This window comes from Leptodactylus fuscus, chromosome 1, assembly GCF_031893055.1.
Source record: "Leptodactylus fuscus isolate aLepFus1 chromosome 1, aLepFus1.hap2, whole genome shotgun sequence".
NCBI lineage: Eukaryota > Metazoa > Chordata > Amphibia > Anura > Leptodactylidae > Leptodactylus > Leptodactylus fuscus.
The window spans coordinates 204,099,938-204,120,756 of record NC_134265.1 but is presented as its reverse complement, the minus strand read 5'-3'; the positions used below and the strand labels follow the sequence as shown (position 1 = coordinate 204,120,756).

The 20,819-nt window shown below is 41.0% G+C and overlaps 1 protein-coding gene across 1 annotated transcript in view; it reads right to left on the bottom strand.

The window, feature by feature from the left end:
* Positions 1 to 839: 839 nt before the first annotated feature.
* Positions 840 to 20,819, bottom strand: part of TMEM59L (transmembrane protein 59 like) — a 42,984-nt gene continuing 23,004 nt past the window's right edge. The window contains exons 4-8 of the mRNA XM_075283652.1: positions 12,856 to 13,005; positions 11,327 to 11,435; positions 5,827 to 5,938; positions 4,246 to 4,363; positions 840 to 1,966 (exon numbers count right to left, since the gene is read on the bottom strand). Coding sequence (XP_075139753.1) covers positions 1,805 to 1,966; positions 4,246 to 4,363; positions 5,827 to 5,938; positions 11,327 to 11,435; positions 12,856 to 13,005 — 651 coding nt within the window. The 3' untranslated portion in view covers positions 840 to 1,804. The remainder of the gene's footprint in view (positions 1,967 to 4,245; positions 4,364 to 5,826; positions 5,939 to 11,326; positions 11,436 to 12,855; positions 13,006 to 20,819) is intronic.

Here is a 20,819-nt window from a genome sequence, read left to right as displayed (position 1 = left end):
TATTGCCTGAAAAAAAAAATTGTGATATATAACTTTACTCCAAATATGTTCAAAAATCTTAGAAATCTTCTACTATCTATGGAGCAAGTGTTTCATTATGATGATGATATTTCACTATCTTGCAGTATTTAGGCCAAACTAAGTAATAATGCTTAAGCCATTTGTATAGTGCAATAAAAAAAACCATACCGTAATTTAAGACTTGCATGACTTAACTCTTAAGTAAATGATAAAGTGACAAAACAGTGTTATTTTTTTAATCTATACTGTCATATTGCTACACATATATATGTTAAGATATGCACGTTGCTATAGTAACTGAATGCCAGATCATGTTTTTCCAATTTTCATAAGAAAATCAGGCAAGATAGAAATGGAGTTTACAGGATTATTGTGTAAGGGTAAGTTCACGCGTAGTTTTTTGGTCAGGATTGTGAGGCCGTATCTGCCTCAAATCCTGACCAAAAAGACAGCTCCCATTGAAATCCATGGGAGCTGCTCAGGATTTTTTTCCGGGAGCCGTTTTTTCCAGCTCCCGGAAAAAAGAAGCGAGGTGCTCATTCTTCAGGCCGAGTCGCCTTGCGATTCGGCCTGAAGACACTCCCTCCTCTGGACTAGGGCCATTCATTGGGCCTAATCCAGAGCGGAGTTCATGGCTGGATGCCGGTCTTTTGGTCCGGAATCTGAGGCGACCTCCACCTCAGGTTCCAGACCAAAAAAACTATGTGTAAACTTACCCTAAGACATCCTTTTCTACACCAGTTGGCTGATATGAACTATCCCACACTAATTTACCATCTGTCAGTTAAGATGTAGGTTTCGGCCGTAATTGGTAAATTGGAAGGGTTTGACAACATAATAGAAGAACTGCTACAAAATGCAGCAATCACATTAGAGAATCCAGCAACTCTATGCATTAGAAAAACAGCCTACGTAATGCTTACTAGTGAATCTCCTGCAATAAACCATACTTCTGGGAACTGGAAATAGAAAAAGGAAACACACTGAGATTCCTACAGTCTAAAAAGGGACATGCCAGGCAGTAAAAAATAGCCACAAGCTGCAATTTGTAGTGTAATAAAACTGCTAGTGGCCTCCAGAACATCTCATATCCCAGAAAAGAGAGGAAAACTTAGTCTTGTTTGCATTAACAATTTAGCAACCTACTTGTAAAATAGTAAGGGCTCCGTATATAAAATGTGATTTCTTTCAGAAAGCTGATTTACCTTCAGATTGAAATAAAGAAGAAAAACATACAGATAAAATACTAGATTCATGCAGTAGCAGTATCGTCATAGACATACAAAGACACTGGCCAATATACAGATTAATAACCATTGCTAAATATGATGAAGACTATGGTGTTTGTGAGTCAACCTGAGCATGTCTCGTAGCAGTAACTGATGTCTTCTTTATTAATAAGATTACAATATCTTCTAATGAACATTTTACAGGTCTTACATACAGCACAGCTCTGTAATCTATTTGTCTTTGCACATCAGAAGACACAAACAAGATGTTTTCTTAACATTGTGGGCAAATTAGATCCATGAAAACCTCTTAAGCTGATAAAGGAATATCATTGAAACCAACAATGCAACCTTTCACTCTCGACAGCAGACACCACAGGGTTCAGACCATTTGCGGTGGGGTCTAGATCTGTAGATCAATTATCCTAGATGCTTTGCAACAAAAGGAAGCAAAAGAGTACAGTTCATGAAACCAGTAGAACAAGACAGTTATCCCCTTTAATGCATTGTGGTGTACAATATCCTCAAGCACTAAAGGTGTAGAAGAGACCAATTTAGATTATGGTTTTATCTAGGTCCACTTTCACTGGCAGTGGTCCAGCTTCCTCACTCTCTTCAGTAGGGCAGATGGTAACAGCCACAACAGGAGGCAGTGGAAAGGGGTCTGGCTTTTCCATGTCTTCAAGATACTCCTTATCTCCATTTATGCTTAGTGGCTATCAAGAAGCAAAGATAAGATAGGTTTACTTCATCACAAATTATATTCACTAAGCAAAGCAACTTCTTTCACTTTATGGTGGTTATATTGTATTCTTTGCAGCCCATTGTACTGCAACCTGTCCCTTGGTTGTCCTGTTTCTAAATACCCTAAGGCTAAGTCCCCATGCAACGAATCGCTGCAAAAAAAAATGTGATGTAAAAGACTATGGTGGAAACACAGTTTTGTTTTGTTTTTGTTTTTTTTTGCAGCGTTTTTCACAGAAAGTCCCTGCCCCTAAATACCTATGAGACTGTGACAGCACTTGGCAGTACTGACAGTGACTGACTGCTTCACCCTCCATGAATGAGAAGGAGCTCTATTGGAGGTCCTTCCTCCCACCCGCAATCAAGCTGTATAATCAGCATCAGGCTAAGCGGAGATCACTCTGCACAGAGAACTAAATGATCCTGAGTCTTTCTTTTCTTTTTAGTTGCTATGACTCTTGGTATCTTTTCTATTTGCTATTCTGACCTTGCATGTGTTCTTTCTTGTAATATATTACTGTATTATCTATGCTGCTGTAAGGGCCCCTTCACACAGCGTAAGCGCTCGGCTCATTCCGAGCCATACACGCGGGCGCTTCTAAACACTTCTCATTCACTTCAATGGGAGCGTGCGTAAAGCCGGCTTTACGAGCGCTCCCATTGAAGTGAATGGGAAATGTTCAGAAGCGCTCGCGTGCACGACTCGGAATGAGCCAAGCGCTTACGCCGTGTGAAGGGGCCCTAACACACTGATTTTCCTCATGGTGGGACTAGTAACCCCTTCCTGGCATCCGCCGTACTAGTATGGCGGATGCCGGGTGCTTAAACATGGCAGCTGCTCAGAAGCCGGGCGGCTGCAATAGCCACCAGGTGTCTACTGTTTTATACAGTAGACACCCAGCGCTAATGTCCACGATCGGTATATAAATTTGGTATCCTCGGAATCGTACCAAAACAGAATACAGATGACATGTCATTTTGGCTGCACAGTGAATGCCATAAAAAAACAAAGCCCGTAAGAAAGTCGCACAAATGCATTTTTTCTTCAAATCCACCCCATTCTGATGTTTTTTTCCCCAGCTTCCCAGTATATTGTACAGAATAATTAATGGTAGCATCATGAATGGCTCTGAGAGTGGAAAAATTAAAGTTATGGGCTTTGGAAGGGGGGAGTCAAAAATGGAAAACGAAAATCGAAAAATGCCTGCGACAGGAAGGGGTTAAAGGATTATCGTATCTTAAATATAGCCAGAATAATCTTCAAGTTCCATCTATCCACAGACAATGTGGATAGCTACTGTCTATACACTGGGGAATATAATGCTTGTAGTGAACTGTATTTTATGCTCACTGTTAGCGTTGAAACATTTATTCGACATTTGTCAAACACAACTGCTTCTCCTGCAAAATTTACAAAGAAACCAAGTTTCTTAGCATAACATTTGTGTCAGCCCTTTGATATTTCTAAGCTTAACTTTGAAGCATCCACTTGGCTTGTATATAATACCATATAATACCAGGTGTACGTCAGCTATTTTCTTATCTCATAGGTTTTATTAAGATTGTTCAGATTGTGGCAGAAGGATTCCTAATAAAAAATACCTCAGTCAGAAGAGGTACTATTCTCTTTAAGGAGACTATCTTTGCAGACCATCTGAAGAAAGACTTAGATGATTAAAGCCGTGCTAAGGTTTCTGGGAAATAATATTCAAATAAGTTCTCTTTGGTGCAAAAGGTGCTGTAGTTCCTCTTTTTTGAAAATAACTTCCAATGCCTCATTTTCCAGAATCTAGTGGCTTGATCTGCTCCTCTACAAGGGATCTCTTCTGGAGGAGATATTCCGAGTTACCTTTAACCACCTAAGAGTCACATTAAAATTGCAAAAACCCTCCTGAAAATGTTACTGCCAATTCTGCCATCTCTCGAAATGTATCATGCTGCGGGTAAAGTGTAGTGCACTTTGCTCAAACCCCAAGTTGGACTTGTTCAGAAATGGGAGAGAGTTAATCCCAGAACATGCCACTAGGTTTCTGAAATAAAAAACAGGAATTGAACTATAAAGTGCTACCTTCCAAAAATGTGATGCTGGAGCAAATTTTCCTTTCTCCATGGATTTATTTGCATATTCTTTAACTAACGAAAATTAGAAAGGATATTTCTTCAATATTTGTCCCACTCAGGCACCAGAAAGGTGTGACACTAAGAAAGTGAGTATTCAGTTCAACGGTGAGAAATCACTTGTGTACACTACCTGAGCCTTTATGTGCTGATCAGGAGCAGTCACCAAGCTGGCACAGCTAAGCCACAGCATCACCATGATAGACAGAAATAAACATGCAGCCAGAATCCAGCGTGGTAATCCTGAGCGCCTACACAGAAAATTACAGAAGAAAGTTTTGTCTAAAGTAACAAGAATAGTTTCAAAAACAGAAAAAAATATATCCACATTTTGGACACTTAAAAAAACAAAACAAAGAAACAAAATAAACTTATGACATTGAACATGCAGTCTGACCTGCCAGCAGCACTTTATAGAGCAGAAGGGTATGAGTAGACTCGTATATAGTTGTTTTGGGTCTATTGTATAATAGGATTTGAGTCTATCGTGTGGTCTTTGATCAGTGACTGGGATAAACGACCAGAATTTGGGAATAACACTGCACTGACTCCAAACGTATTTAATTCAAACAACGCACTTTATTGGATTTCAAACACACTGTGTGTTTGAAATCCAATAAAGTGCGTTGTTTGAATTAAATACGTTTGGAGTCAGCGCAGTGTTATTTCCGAATTCTGGTCGTTTATCCCTGTTATTCCACCCGATGTGTGTGTTGGGTTTCCTGCTGCTCATCAGTGCTCCAGTTCATTACTGTCAATAATTCCAAAAGGACTGTTGGAGCGGACAGAATTTGGTCGCTCGGTACAATTGTTTGTTCCATGTTTATGTTTACTGACACTTATCTCTGTATGCATACTGGAAAGGCTATCAATCGCTAAGTAGAATGGTCCACTGGACTACTAAGATTAGAAACAGCAGGCTTAAATGAATAAATATTTGTCATTCTGATGCAGTGTTCACACCAGCGGCTACTGTCTGCCAGGAGTTTCCATCCTAATCCCCAGAGAAACTGCATAGAGGACGGCTTGCTAGCGATCATTTTTAAAACCCCTTCATCTGAATGGGTTTTTAAAGCAAACCGCCGGTGTCCGTATGCAGCCTTTCTGCAGGGAAACTGTTTCTTCTGCGTGAACATAAAGTCGGACGTGCAGAACTTTGTGTCCATCCAAAATAAAAAAAATATAAAAAAAAAGGTTCCCCCATGGAGAGGCTGCATACGGACACCGGCAGCTTGCTTTAAAAACCCATTCTGATGAATGGGTTTTTAAACTCACTGCTGGTAAGCCGTCCCCTATCCAGTTTCTGCAGGGAAGACAGAAACCCCTGGGCGGACAGCAGACGCTGGTGTGAACGCTCCTTGAATCTATTTTTAAAAGACCTTATATTAATTTGCTGAGCTCCTTCTGTTCTATAACATGCTACCAGATGAAAGGTATCCTTATAGTTATATTCTGGTTGTACTGGATGTCTATTATTAGAAAAAAAAATGTAATTTTTCTCCCTGGGAAAGAGCCAGTCCTACACAAGGAATGCATCTGTTACACCTTTGACTTAAATGAAGAGTTAGAAAACCCAGCCTGTTTTAATAAAAAAAAAAAAAAAAAGTAACACTCTTTCTAATCTTAGACAACCTCTTTATTGATGAAGGCTTGAAGAGATGGTATAAGATTAGAAAGTAGTTGGGTGTGTATACATATTTTTATTGACACTTACTTGGACATGCAGCCCAGAAAGTCATGTTCTGACTGTGGGGTTTCCATGTGGGGTAACTTATGCTTCACTTTGGTCTCCTTAAATGAACTTTTTTCAGTTTTGTCACGTGCACCTATAAAGAAGTAAAAAAAAAACCCCAACAACCATAGGGACAGTTTAGATGATAATTCTAGAAATAACTATGGAATATAATGTGAGGGTAGTTTCACATCTGTGCCCGACTCTTCATCATTTGTATACACTGGAGGACCTAAACGATGGTGAGCCTGACCGCTAAAACAGTGGTTACCCACGGACACCCCATGGACTATAACATTTTAATACTGAAACAGAAAAAACTCCTCCGTACTGGACTCTACTCTCTGCCAATTTCTGGTGGTTTCTGCGGTGGAATCTCCAACGGAGACGTGAAGTTAGTCTGACTTTTTCAGCAGTAAATATATTTACATTTTTTGGAATTTTTTCCTTCTCATCAGTGTGGCAAAGTGTACGGTAAAGTGGTGGATGGGGTGTATATTTCATCTGGTTTCCTCAGCCAGGTGAGATAAAGGAAACCCAGAGAGATACCGTATTTTTCGGACTATAAGACGCACTGGACTATAAGACGCAGGTTTAGAGGAGAAAAATAGGGAAAAAAAATTTTCAGGCAAAAAATGGTAAAATATTTAATATATGGGAGTTGTAGTTTTGGAACAGCTGCAAGGCCACATTGACAGGTGACCCTACAGCTGTATGGGGATGTATAGGGCGTTTTTTTTGTGGGGCCAGGTGTACTTTTTAGATATACCATTTTGGGAAATGTTTATTGCTTAGATCACCTTTTATTTAATTCAGAGGCAAAACAGAGAGAAAAACCCGGCAGTTTAGCACTTTTGATTTTGACGTTCACTGTACATAAAAATATTAGTAGACCGGGTATTTTCAGACACAGGGATACCTAATGTGTATGTTTCACAGTAATGTTATACTTTTATATGTATTCTAGGGAAAGGAGGTGAACTTTTATTTATTTTATTTTTTATTATATTTTTTTAAGTGGTTTTTTTTTTTTTTTTTTTTTTAATATTTTAATATCCCCCGCCTAGGGGGCTTGAACCTGCAATCATTTGATTGCAAGTCCCATAGACGGCAATACAAGTGTATTGCCGTCTATGGGAGATTCTATACATTACTATCGCGGAGGGTCATAGACCAGCCGCGATAGTAATATATATCTATGACAAGCCTCGGAGCCTTCATTAGGCTCCCAGCTGTCATCGGAACAGGTCGGCTCCTGCGGCCTCGCCGTGCAGGAGCCGGCCTGCATCACTAAAGGTATGGGGCCGGTGGGGGGGGGCTAACTGACTGCCGGGACCTGTGGAGGAGGGGTGGATTTGCAGCATGGCCGCGCTACTGCCACCGCTGGTTTTCTTCAGCGGCAGTAGCGCGGCAATCTGCAGGCCCCGGCAGCTAAGACAGTCCCCGGCATCTGCTGTAATAGACCGGCGGATGCCGGGGAGTGTCTTAGCTGCCGGGGCCTGCAGTATAGTCACGCTCCTGCCGCTGAAGAAAACCAGTGGTGGCAGTAGCGCGGCAATCTGCAGGCCCCGGCAGCTAAGACACTCTCCGGCATCCGCCGGTCTATTACAGCAGATGCCGGGGACTGTCTTAGCTGCCGGGGCCTGCAGATTGCCGCGCTACTGCCGCTGAAGAAAACCAGCGGTGGCAGTAGCGCGGCCATGCTGCAAATCCACATTCAGACTATAAGACGCACCCTCATTTTCCTCCGAAATGTGGGGGAAAAAAAGTGCGTCTTATAGTCCGAAAAATACGGTAATTTCTGCTCTAGCAGAGCATAGTCTGCTAGGGCTCTTTTGTTTACCGTATCATGGGCTGGTTTTTCTGGACTGGAGGGCAGGTTGGTAGTTGGAGCCTTCCAGACCACACCCCCACTCCACCACAGGTTTTTCCCTTCATCCCAGGTGCTCACAGGTGAGGCTTCCTCATGGCCATTACTGGGGAAAGAAGCCTGGTTGAAGGAGGGCTGCCAGTGTTTGCAGCCAGAGTGAGACAAAGCACTACTGGGACGGTATGTACCGTTTGGTCACTGCATTGGATGTTATGTGTGACCTGCTCTAGCATAGAAAGGCATGCTGATGTTCAGTTAGAGCCGGATAGGCTTAGGTTTTGTTTCTTTTGTTTTGCTGACAAATGTTTTATGCTGAAGATACTAAAATAAAACACTCTGGATTTTAAACCTACTGCCTGTCTGACCCGTGTCATTGCCATACCCCAATCTTGTGAGCTGGACCCCCTTAGATCAGATAGAATAATAAATCTTTTCAAATGGAAACAAACTTAAGTTTTGCTTAAACATAGAAGTTGGAACAAGCAAAGCTTAACACAGTTTGATCCATTCTGTTCTATTAGACCACTGTTTCTCAAAGTGGGCGATAATGCCCCTTTTGTGGTCGCTGGAGGCCTACAGTGGCGCTAGAAAATAATTGATTCTCAAAGTGGGCGGTAGACAAAATAAGTTTCAGAAACTCTGCACTAGACATTCTGTAGACACTCTCATTTGGTTTGTTCTTGATGGTCAAATATAACTACATTGACACCTATATTCTGTTTAAATAGGGCCGGAACGCATCGGAACTTAGTTCTCACATAAAGACAAACTGTCTTAAAACTGGTATAAAGGGGACAACACGGTGGCTCAGTGGTTAGCACTGCAGTGCTGGAGTCCTGGGTTCGAATCCCGCAAGGAAGAACATCTGCAAGGAGTTTGTATGTTCTCCCTGTGTTTGCATGGATTTCCTCCCATTCTACAAAGATGTACTGATAGGGAAAAAAAAAAAGTACATTGTAATCCCTATATGGGGCTCACAATCTACATTTAAACATTCCCCCTCCCCCCAAAAAAAAACTGGTATAAAGAACCCCACAAACACCACTATCATTATATCCGGGGGTCTTTTCAGAGTTCCCATTAAAAAATTTTTCCCCAATTTAAGCATTGCCTATACTCTATACTTATAACTGACAAACAAGAACATTTTAATAAAGTCATTATATAGTGCCCCCACCCACAATATAACATTGCTTCGTGCCCCCACCAACAGTATAATGCTCCTTAGTGTACGCAACACAGAATTATGCTATATTAAGAAATATTCTATCCTAATTTTTCTTGTGCATTTTATAGTCAGATGCGTCTTTTTGTCTGGACTTGTTCAGCTCAGATCTTTACTTGATGGAGAATCCCAGTCAACAGATCTTTACTACAAGTAGTTGAGCAGCTGAGTACCCCTGGTTTATTTAAGGACAAAGCACCTTGCAAACCCACATCACCATCCCTTTGCCAATTTTAATAGTAATCAGTTCAGACATTCAGGTAATTAGTTGCTCTTCCTTTTTCTTGCAAGTCTAATATAAAAGAACCATTCTCATTACCAAACGAATACTATTGTTCCATATTTTAATAAGAAAGTAAAATAGATTATGGTTTCATTTAGATGGTTGTATTGTAACCTATTATAGAACGCTCAAGCACCCCTTTGCTGCTACTTAATTGAATTTTCAGTACCATTGGGGACTATCCATGTACTGAAGCTGACTACAAGAAGTTTCAGTGCTGTAATCTATGGGCATATCTTGCAGGACGCCTTCAATTTCCCTGCAGCACCACTACAGACATTAACTATTACAGTGCCCAGTGAATTTGATAGCCTGTCTGTATAGTACTTAGACGTGCCAGGTCCTTCAGACAAAGAATGAGCTTAATGTTTCCGATTTTTTTTTAAAATTTTTTTTGTAAGCTTTTCCAACTTCTATGCCGTTCTCTAATTTCATAAATATTCTAAAAATGTCATGCTTAGACAAAACTTTTGGAACTGCGTGTCTCCTAAAAAAAAAAAAAAAAAGAAACAAACAAAAAAAAAGTATATTATTCTCATGTAGTTCTTTTCTATGGCTTATATGCAGAGTATTAGGGTAAGTTCACACTGAGCTTTTTGGTCAGGGTTTTGAGGCCGTATCCGCTTCAAAATCCTGACCAAAAAGACAGCTCCGATTGAAATCAATGGGACCCGCTCAGGAGCTTTTTCCGCCTGTGCCGGCTCCCAGAAAAAGAAGCGAGATGCTTATTCTTCAGGCCGTTTCACCTTGTAATTTGGCCTGAAGACACACCCTCCTCCGGACTAGGCCCATTCATTGGGCCTAATCCGGAGCGGAGTGCGCGGCTGGATGCCGATGCAGTGCACCGGCCTTCAATCGTGGCTACCCGTCTGAACTTACCCTCAGTCTACATGGTAACTTTGCTGTACGGCTGCTCCCATGCATTCCTATGCATTCCTATGGGAGCGAGGTATTTGAAACTCTAGTTTCAAATACTATTCACTCATCTCTAATGGTAACCAACAGGAAACACAATCTTTCTAGTATAAGACAAGTGCCCCAGAAGGCGTAAACTCTGCAATTTGCACGCAGCGGAAATGTTGCATGAAAAATCGTGTCGTTTTACAGTCAGGGCAAAGTGGATGGTACTCTAGCAAATCCCATACCCATTTTGTGGTAAAAATTACAGTGCGAACATGCCGTGGTTTTGGAAATTGCAGCATGTCAATTATATCTACAGAAATGCCGGCAGTTTCTCCATAGGAATAATTGAACCAGGAAACCTCTGCAAACTGCCTGTCTAAAGCGCTACAGGAAGAAACGTAATACATTGCCGCCGTGGTTTTTACCGCAGCACTTTTTTGCTGTGGGATGCCCCGTGGGGCCTTAGCCTCAATCTGCAGGCTTGAACTCATACTGTTTGTTATTTTTCACCTATTTTGTAACTCTGACTAATCTACAAATATATGTTAGCAACGATTTATACGCAGTCTGTGCAGATGCATAGACTGCATAGGAGATGCAGATACAAAATAGGAACATTTTAATTAACACCTACTGCAAAGTGTTACATATTTTATTTTATATAGTATGCATTGGGAGCATACATCCTTTGTATGTGATGGTGAACAGAGACTTTATAGTGATGATCAAGGTAAGGAAAAGAATAATAACTACTGCATATAGCATAACATAAAAGGATGAATATTCACCTGTCCATTATCCCAGCAATCCACTTTGGCTTTCTGAATGTCCGTCTGGACTTTATGTAACAAAGCACCAGTCAATCACCATATTACTGACATCCCATCACTGAGCCAGAATGCTAGTAATAGCCAGCGGTCATCATCATGTAAACAGACTTGGAGGAGCAACAAGGAGCCAGCGCCGGATCGCCAATGCAACAGACAAGTGACTACTTATTCTTTCTCATTTTATGCTATTTCCAAACTTTTTTTTTTTCAGAACCTGGATTTCCTCTTTAAACATCAATATAAAATAGTTATACGGTTAGTATACAGTTAGTATAGTTTAAAAAAGAAAAGTCCATCAAATTCAATGGGGGAGGGGAAAGGACTTCAATGAAGGGAAGTGGGTATGAATACGCAGTATATTTCCTTAATACCTGTGTGAGGCTTTAGGGTGTTGAGTCGTGAAGAAAGCCAAGTCTTATCAGTGACCTCAGATCTTGGAGCTTGAAGTTCGAGAATTGGGTATTCTACTTCTGGCTGTGACTGTAAGACAATTAAAGAGGAAGATACAATTACTGTATTAGTTTATTGAACCTACTAAGGGTGGGTTCACACCTGCGCCCGTGTACACTTTAGGCAATCCAGCTGAGTTTCTGTCTTCTGCCCGAGAAACTGGACAGGGGGCAGAAACCCGGCAGTCAGTTTTCAAACCCATTCAAGTGAATGGGTTTGAAAAGCGAGCGTTTTGTATCTGTCCGCGATGAAACCGTTTTTTTTAACCGGACACAAAGTCGGACATGCAGGACTTTGTGTCCGGTTAAAAAAACCCCACCAAAAATGGCTTTGCCGAAGACAGATGCAAAACGCTCACAGGCGCTCACTTTTCAAACCTATTCACTTGAATGGGTTTGAAAACTGACTGCCAGGTTTCCGTCCCCTGTCCAGTTTCTTGGGGCAGAAGACGGTGAGATCAGAGAACATCAATTCTGGCATCTGAATTTTAAGGTTTATGGCATTTATCATGTAGAATATATAACGTACTAATTTAATTTGGGGGGTTATTAAGGATGTGGTGATACCAATCGTGTGTTTTTTTTCTTTTACTTTTTTTTTATCATTAACAAGGGGGTAAAAAGTATATTTGTACTTTTTCTGTAAAACGACCTAGTTACTGTGGTCACAATTGATCGCAGAATATAAGGGGTTACATGGCAAGTATGCTTTTGATTGAGAATAAGGAGGGGGGGTGATATCATATACAAAAGTGCATGGTATCTCCTCCCGTGGGGTTATATGAAGTGACAGGGACAAGAGAATTAAACTTCATTTCTTCTTCTGCACACTGGTTAAAGAGAAATTAAGAGTATATGTACATCCGCTTTCACCAGTGATATCTTTAAATCTATGTGAACTACAGGCATGATCCTGGTCTTTAAAGTCAAGATTCCTAAAGTTAGAGCCTTTTAATCTTAGTGTCCCTGAACTTGTCCTATTCAGGGTGAACTGTAATGCACTTTGCTCAAGCCCCGAACAGGACACATTCAAAACTGTAGGGGGGCTAAAGGGAATCTGTCATGTCTAAAATGCCTTTCAAAACAATAAGAGAGCCATATAGGGACCTATCATTGGAATGGAAACATACCTTTGTGTCTCTAAACCACTGAAGCAATGCTGAGAATTTTTTTTACTGATATATAAGCATGCTTTGAAAGTGTTCTAAAATTGCTGCCCAAAGTCACTTTAGCAGTGATTGACATTTGCAGCCTCTTAGCTGTCTGTGTGCCTTCATAGTTAAATACCCGACATCCGCTGTATTATTACAGGGGATGTTGGGAAGGGGTTAAAAAGGTCACAGCACTGTTTTGGAGACATTTTATACCTGACAGATCCCCTTTAACTGATGAGTAAACTTGTATTGCCACACAAAAAGTAGGTAGTAGTTGAAGTGAAAATGAAGTTTTACCTGGAACACCACAACTTTTCCATCATCAGACTGTAGATAGAAAGTCCAGGTAGATGAGATGAAGCTCTGAGCTGAACTCACAATGTCGCTACAGAAGCCAGAGATCAGGTCAAACATGGAGAAGGAAGTGGGAAGTCTGAGATCCAGCAACTATCAAAGTAGAATAATAGAATAAAAAGGGAAAGCGTATAATTTGAGTTCTTTCATGTTAAAGGGATTCTACTATCCCAAGCATATACAACTACCACCATTGTGTTACAGAGCATATTGCAGTGATAAACAACACAACTTTATTGTGTATGATCTCTTGCTGGTTCCAGAATCACGGGATAGGGTGGCACAGGTCGGAGGAAATGGTAGGGATCTGATTGACAAGCGCCTACCCCCAGTTCACCAAATGCCTAACCAAATGCATAAGGCTTTAATGGTGTTTTTCTCCAAATGTAGAAGAATGACATATATAATAAAAGTATATTATAAAATAAGATAATCCTTTAATAGTCCCACAGTGGGGAAATTTCAGTATGTTACAGCAGCATAGTAATACAGATACAAGATAATACACAGTAATATATTACGGAAGTAGACACACATATGCTGAGAAAGATACAGTCCTATGAAAAAGTTTGGGCACCCCTATTAATCTTAATCATTTTTTGTTCTAAATATTTTGGTGTTTGCAACAGCCATTTCAGTTTGATATATCTAATAACTGATGGACACAGTAATATTTCAGGATTGAAATGAGGTTTATTGTACTAACAGAAAATGTGCAATATGCATTAAACCAAAATTTGACCGGTGCAAAAGTATGGGCACCCTTATCATTTTATTGATTTGAATTCCCCTAACTACTTTTTACTGACTTACTGAAGCACAAAATTGGTTTTGTAACCTCAGTGAGCTTTGAACTTCATAGCCAGATGTATCCAATCATAAGAAAAGGTATTTAAGGTGGCCAATTGCAAGTTGATCTCCTATTTGAATCTCCTCTGAAGAGTGGCATCATGGGCTACTCAAAACAACTCTCAAATGATCTGAAAACAAAGATTGTTCAACATAGTTGTTCAGGGGAAGGATACAAAAAGTTGTCTCAGAGATTTAACCTGTCAGTTTCCACTGTGAGGAACATAGTAAGGAAATGGAAGACCACAGGGACAGTTCTTGTTAAGCCCAGAAGTGGCAGGCCAAGAAAAATATCAGAAAGACAGAGAAGAAAAATGGTGAGAACAGTCAAGGACAATCCACAGACCACCTCCAAAGAGCTGCAGCATCATCTTGCTGCAGATGGTGTCACTGTGCATCGGTCAACTATACAGCGCACTTTGCACAAATAGAAGCTGTATGGGAGAGTGATGAGAAAGAAGCCGTTTCTGCACGTACGCCACAAATAGAGTTGTCTGAGGTATGAAAAAGCACATTTGGACAAGGCAGCTTCATTTTGGAAACAAAAATTGAGTTGTTTGGTTATAAAAAAAGGCGTTATGCATGGCGTCCAAAAAGAAACAGCATTCCAAGAAAAACACTTGCTACCCACTGTAAAATTTGGTGGAGGTTCCATCATGCTTTGGGGCTGTGTGGCCAATGCCGGCATCGGGAATCTTGTTAAAGTTGAGAGTCGCATGGATTCCACTCAGTATCAGCAGATTCTTGAGAATAATGTTCAAGAATCAGTGACGAAGTTGAAGTTATGCCGGGGATGGATATTTCAGCAAGACAATGATCCAAAACACCGCTCCAAATCCTCAGGCATTCATGCAGAGGAACAATTACAATGTTCTGGAATGGCCATCCCAGTCCCCAGACCTGAATATCATTGAACATCTGTGGGATGATGTGAAGCGGGCTGTCCATGCTCGGCGACCATCTAACTTAACTGAACTTGAATTGTTTGTCCAAAATACCTTTATCCAGGATCCAGGAACTGATTAAAAGCTACAGGAAGCGACTAGAGGCTGTTATCTTTGCAAAAGGAGGATCTACTAAATATTAATGTCACTTTTCTGTTGAGGTGCCCATACTTTTGCACCGGTCAAATTTTGGTTTAATGCATATTGCACATTTTCTGTTAGTACAATAAACCTCATTTCAATCCTGAAATATTACTGTGTCCATCAGTTATTAGATATATCAAACTGAAATGGCTGTTGCAAACACCAAAATATTTAGAACTAAAAATGATTAAGATTAATAGGGGTGCCCAAACTTTTTCATAGGACTGTATACTAGGAGTCCATAGCATCTAAGGAACAGAAGAAAGAAAGAAGGAAGACTTCATAATCATAATCATTTAGTTTCCTTTGCAGAGTGATCTTTGCTTGGTTTGATGTAGATTATACGGCCTGATCACGGTTGGAAGGAAGGATTTGCGAAAGCGCTCCTTCTCACCATGGCCACGGTCACTTACAGTGCTGCCAAGTGCCATCAAGGTCCCATACATGGGGTGAGATTTGTTCTCCCGCATGGAGCTCACCACGGACAGTATCCTTCTGTCACCCACCACCTGTACTGGGTGCAGGGGGCTCCCCAGGACAGAGCTGGCCCTTCTGATCAGCCTGTCGAGTGTATTTCTGTCCCTTGTTGATATACTGCTCCCCCAGCAGGCCACACCGAAAAAGATGGCTGAAGCAACCACAGAGTTGAAAAAGGCCCTAAGAAGTGTCCCCTGGACTCCGAAGGTTCTCAGCCTCCTGAGCAGGTAGAGTCTGCTGTGGCCCTTTCTGTGCAGCGCCTCCAGGTGACCAGCCCAGTGTAGCTTATTATTGAGGAGCACACCCGGGTACTTAAAGAGGACCTTTCACCATGTCCGGGCACAGGCAGTTCTATATACTGCCAGAAAGCTGACAGTGCGCTGAATTCAGCGCACTGTCGGCTTTCCCGATCTGTGCCCGGTGTGAAGAGCTTACGGCCCGGTACCGTAGCTCTTCTATGGTCAGAAGGGCGTTTCTGACCATTAGCCAGAGACGTCCTTCTGCCTCGCGGCGCCAATCGCGCTGTGCTGTGGAGCCGGGAGGAACGCCCCCTCCCTCTGCTCACACAGCTTGTCCGTAGACGAGCATTATCAGGAGCGGGAGGGGGGAGTTCCTCCCCGCTCCACAGCACAGCGCGATTGGCGCCGCGAGGCAGAAGGACGTCTCTGGCTAATGGTCAGAAACGCCCTTCTGACTGTAAAGCGCTACGGTACCGGGACCGATAGCGCTTTACACCGGGCACGGATCGGGAAAGCCGACAGTGCGCTGAATTCAGCGCACTGTCAGCTTTCTGGCAGTATATAGAACTGCCTGTGCCCAGATATGGTGAAAGGTCCTCTTTAAGTCTTAACTATCTCAATGCATGACCCTTGGATCTCCACCGGGATCGAAGCACTTCTCCGTTTACTAAAGTCCACCACCATCTCCTTGGTCTTCCTAGCATTAATCCTGAGGTGGTTCAGCTGGCACCATTCCACAAAATCCCGGTTTAAGTCTCTGTATTCCCTATCGTTACCATCACTGTATATGTGCTCTGTAACATGGTAGTAACAATATGGCAGTGAATATGTTTCGGGCAAGTGGTACACACCCTTTTAACCCCTTATGGACTCAGCCTAAAATCACCTTTAGGCTAAGGCCGCACACAGCAAATTGCTGTAAAAAAAAAAAAAAAGCGTTTTTTTGCAGACTTCCCAAAACTCATTTTTCAAGGGACAAATCCTGTACTAATAGAGCTTTGAAAGGCTTCTGAAATAGAAACACCCATAAATCACCCCACTCTCAAATCTGCAGCATTTAGGAAGCTTCTTAACCCTTTCAGTGTAATGTGCTGTATATGCACTTAGTAGGGTACATGACAGATAGAGTGTCACTAGCTTTTGGAGGGCAGGTTTTGTTGGAATCAATTTCAGGCACCATGTTGCAGAGCCCCTGAAATGCTAGAGGAAACTCCTAAAATTTTCCCCATTTTGGAAACTAGACCACTTAAACTGGTGGATCACATCTTAATATATAGAAGATTCATTGATGATCTCTTTATTATATGGAATAAATCATTTGAACAGATTACGGAGTTCATCTAACTCATTAAAGGGGTTGGCCACTTTCAGACCAATATTGACAAACAAATGTACAATAAGAAGATATACAATTTTCCAATATACTTTCTGTATCAATTCCTCACAGTTTTCTAGATCTCTGCTTGCTGTCATTCATTCTGTCACTTCTAGTGGATAAAACTCTGACCATGGTCATGTGATTTACGGTCCATGGTCATGTGATGAGTACACAGGTGCACAGCTGATTACCAGGCAGATGTCTGATTACTGGGCTGTGACTATAATGAGAGGCACCTGTGTACTCATCACATGACCATGGACCGTAAATCACATGACCATGATCAGAGTTTTATCCTCTAGAAGTAACAGAATGAATGACAGCAAGCAGAGATCTAGAAAACAGAGAGGAACTGATACAGAAAGTATATTGGAGAACTGTATATCTTTTTATTGTACATTTGTTTGTCAATATTGGTCTGAAAGTGGCCAACCCCTTTAACCCCTTCCGCCGATGGCATTTTTTGATTTTCGTTTTTCGTTTTTGACTCCCCTCCTTCTAAACCCCATAACTTTTTTATTTCTCCGCTCCCAGAGCCATATGAGGTCTTAATTTTTGCGGGACAAATTTTTCTTCATGATGCTACCATAAATTATTCTATATAATGTACTGGGAAGCAGGAAAAAAATTCAGAATGGGGTGGATTTGAAGAAAAAATGCATTTCTGCGACTTTCTTACGGGTTTTGGTTTTACGGCGTTCACTGTGCAGCCAAAATGACATGTCCCCTATATTCTGTGTTTCGGTACGGTTCCAGGGATACCAAATTTATATGGTTTTATTTACATTTTGACCCCTAAAAAAAATTCCAAAACTGTGTTAAAAATTTTTTTTTCTAAAAGTCGCCATATTCCGACGGCCGTAACTTTTTTATACGTAAGTGTACGGGGATGCATAGGGCGTCTTTTTTTGCGGAGCTGGGTGTACTTTTTAGTTCTACCATTTTTGGGAAATGCTATTGCTTTGATCACTTTTTATTCAAATTTTTATCAGAATCAAAACAGTGAAAAAACGGCGGTTTGGCACTTTCAACTATTTTTCCCGCTATGGCGTTTACCGAACAGGAAAAATATTTTTATAGATTTGTAGAGCGGGCGATTTCGGACGCGGGGATACCTAACATGTATAAGTTTCACAGTTTTTAACTACTTTTATATGTGTTCTAGGGAAAGGGGGGTGATTTGAACTTTTAATTCTTTTTATATTTTTTTATATTTTTTTTAAACTTTTTTTTTTTATTTTTTATTTTTGCATTTATTAGACCCCCTAGGGGTGTTGAACCCCAGGGGGTCTGATCACTAATGCAATGCATTACAATGCTAATGCATTGCAAAAAAGCATCCTTTCTTTTGCAGGCTGCATAGACCAGCCTGCAAAAGAGAGGATTTGCAGACAAGCCTGGGAGCCTGTTCAAGGCTCCTGGCTGTCATGGCAATGGGACGTCAGCCCTGGAGCATGCTCCAGGAGCCGGCGATCCCGGCCAAAATGGCGGCGCCCATGCGCCGCCGGGAAAATGGCGCCTCCGGCGCCTTTGACCGCGGCGCCGGAGGGGTTAATGCCTCCGATCGGTCCGGGGACCGATCAGAGGCATTAGAGCCGGTTGTCTACTGCTTAAAGCAGTAGACACCCGGCGGCTATGGCGGCCGCCCGGCTCCCGGGCGGTCGCCATAGTTACAGACCCGACATGCGCCGTACTATTACGGCGCATGTCGGGAAGGGGTTAATGACAATTGTTGGAATTTACATGCAACTATTCATGGAAAAATATTGAATTTCTTCATCTAGAAATTTTCTCTAATCTATAGGGTCAAATTGCAACATGTAAACAAAAATTATCATTAGCCACTTCAGTACCGGGCCAAATTCAGGTTCAGAGGAAGACACATTTGTATGTGCAGTCTTGAGGGATATAACATTTTTATTGTTTGGGTTTTTAAACAAAAGAGGAGGGATACGTGTCTGTTTTTTACTTTTTTAAAAAAATTTAGTAACACAATGTGCTGCTAAAAAACTGTTTCAAATAATTATTCCTCTTCATTATGGTAATTTTTATTTTGTATTGTGTTTTCAGAGGTGGGGCTAGAACCTCTGATGAGGTTCCTTCCTTCCTCTGATCTGGGTCCTCTAGGACCCAGCAGCTCTAACAGCCTCTGATCCCAATGAATCACATGACCACTGGGTTCGAGAGGAGCTGCATCATGGTGGCTCCCATAGCTGTGCATACAGCACTCATTGAGCACTGTGTACACAGCGATCAAGAAGGCAGGGACAGTAATAAACCTTCCCTATCTTCTGTCAAGAAAGAATGCTGGTACCAAAAAACAGAAGAAAAATGAAAGCAAAAATTATCTTTTATCATAACATATTCTACATATTCTTCTATGGAATATCTCGTTGGCTGATCCAATCCTTAATACAATAATTCCGCCAAAAAACAGGGGTTGGCCACTTTCAGACCAATATTGGGAGCCAAATACTATTGTTTGTACAATAAAAGGAAATACAATTTTCCAATATACTTTCTGTATCAATTCCTCACTGTTTTCTAGATCTCTACTTGCTGTCATTCATTCTGTTACTTCTAGTAGATGAAAATCAGTCTATGGTCATGTGATTTACAGTCTATGGTCATGTGATGAGCACACCGGTGCACAGCTGATTAATAGTCACAGCACAGTACTCAGACATCTGCCTGGTAACGGGCTGTGCACCTGTGTACTCATCACATGACCATGGCCCATAAATCACATGACCATGGTCAGAATTTTATTGACTAGAAATAACTGAATGAACAACAGCAAACATTTTATTGTACAAACCTTATTTGGCTCCCTATATTAGTCTGAAAGTGTCCAACTCATTTAAGGCCCTTGGCATCTCAGTCAAAGCTTACCAAGGAGCTATTTTGGCTAGGATCGACAACAACTGGAATTTGGACTGTCAATCTGTCAATGGCAACTGACAGGACTGGCAATCTGTTGCCAGGATAGCTGGAAGCCTATTGAAGGCTCCCAGGTTTGTCTGGCATTCATTTGTATGACAGGCTACTTTATGCATAGGTATAGTGCGATGAATTAGTATGGTAAAACATTGCAGTAATTATCAAACTCCCTGAGGATCAAGACCCCAAGGAGGTCTAAAAATTACTGTTTAAAAAATATTTAAGAAATTAAAAAATTCAAAACCACCCCCCTCCCCTTTCCCTAGAGTACATATAAAAGTAGAAAATTACAGTAAAACACATACACATTAGGTATTATTGTTTTCAAAAGCACCTGGTCTACAAATTTCTAAAAATATTTTTCCTGTATGATTAACGATGTAGCAGGAAACAAAAACAAACAAACTGCCTAATCAGTTTTGTTGTTTTTTTTTGCTGTTTTGCTTCTCATAAAAATTTGAATAAAAAGTGAATAAGAAAACAAACAAACCAGAAACTTAAAAATTCATTAATACTAAATGTATAGAAAACAAACTCCTATTAAAATTAGTGTATGTCAATCTCAAACAATTTCCTCACTGGTACGAGATCTATTATTATATAGATATAGACATTAGTGCACACAAGCAATCACATATCTGAATATTTGTGAATAACATTCTGTAAAGAGAAGGTAGCAAATGTATTAAGTATTATTGTGTTACTAGAATTTCAAGCTTTAACCACATAGAAAACTTACACAGAACTATCTATAAGCCACAGTTTTTTCCATCAGTATTTGCCTGCACTTCGGCCCACACAAATCTGTGATACAGAGTCATTGTTCAGAGGGAATGTCAAAGTCTGTATTCTAATTTGTCGCTTATGCTGATGGATGGTAGACTCACATCCTCCAGTGGTTCCCCATTGTAATTTGCCAACAGAAACCTTTGACTT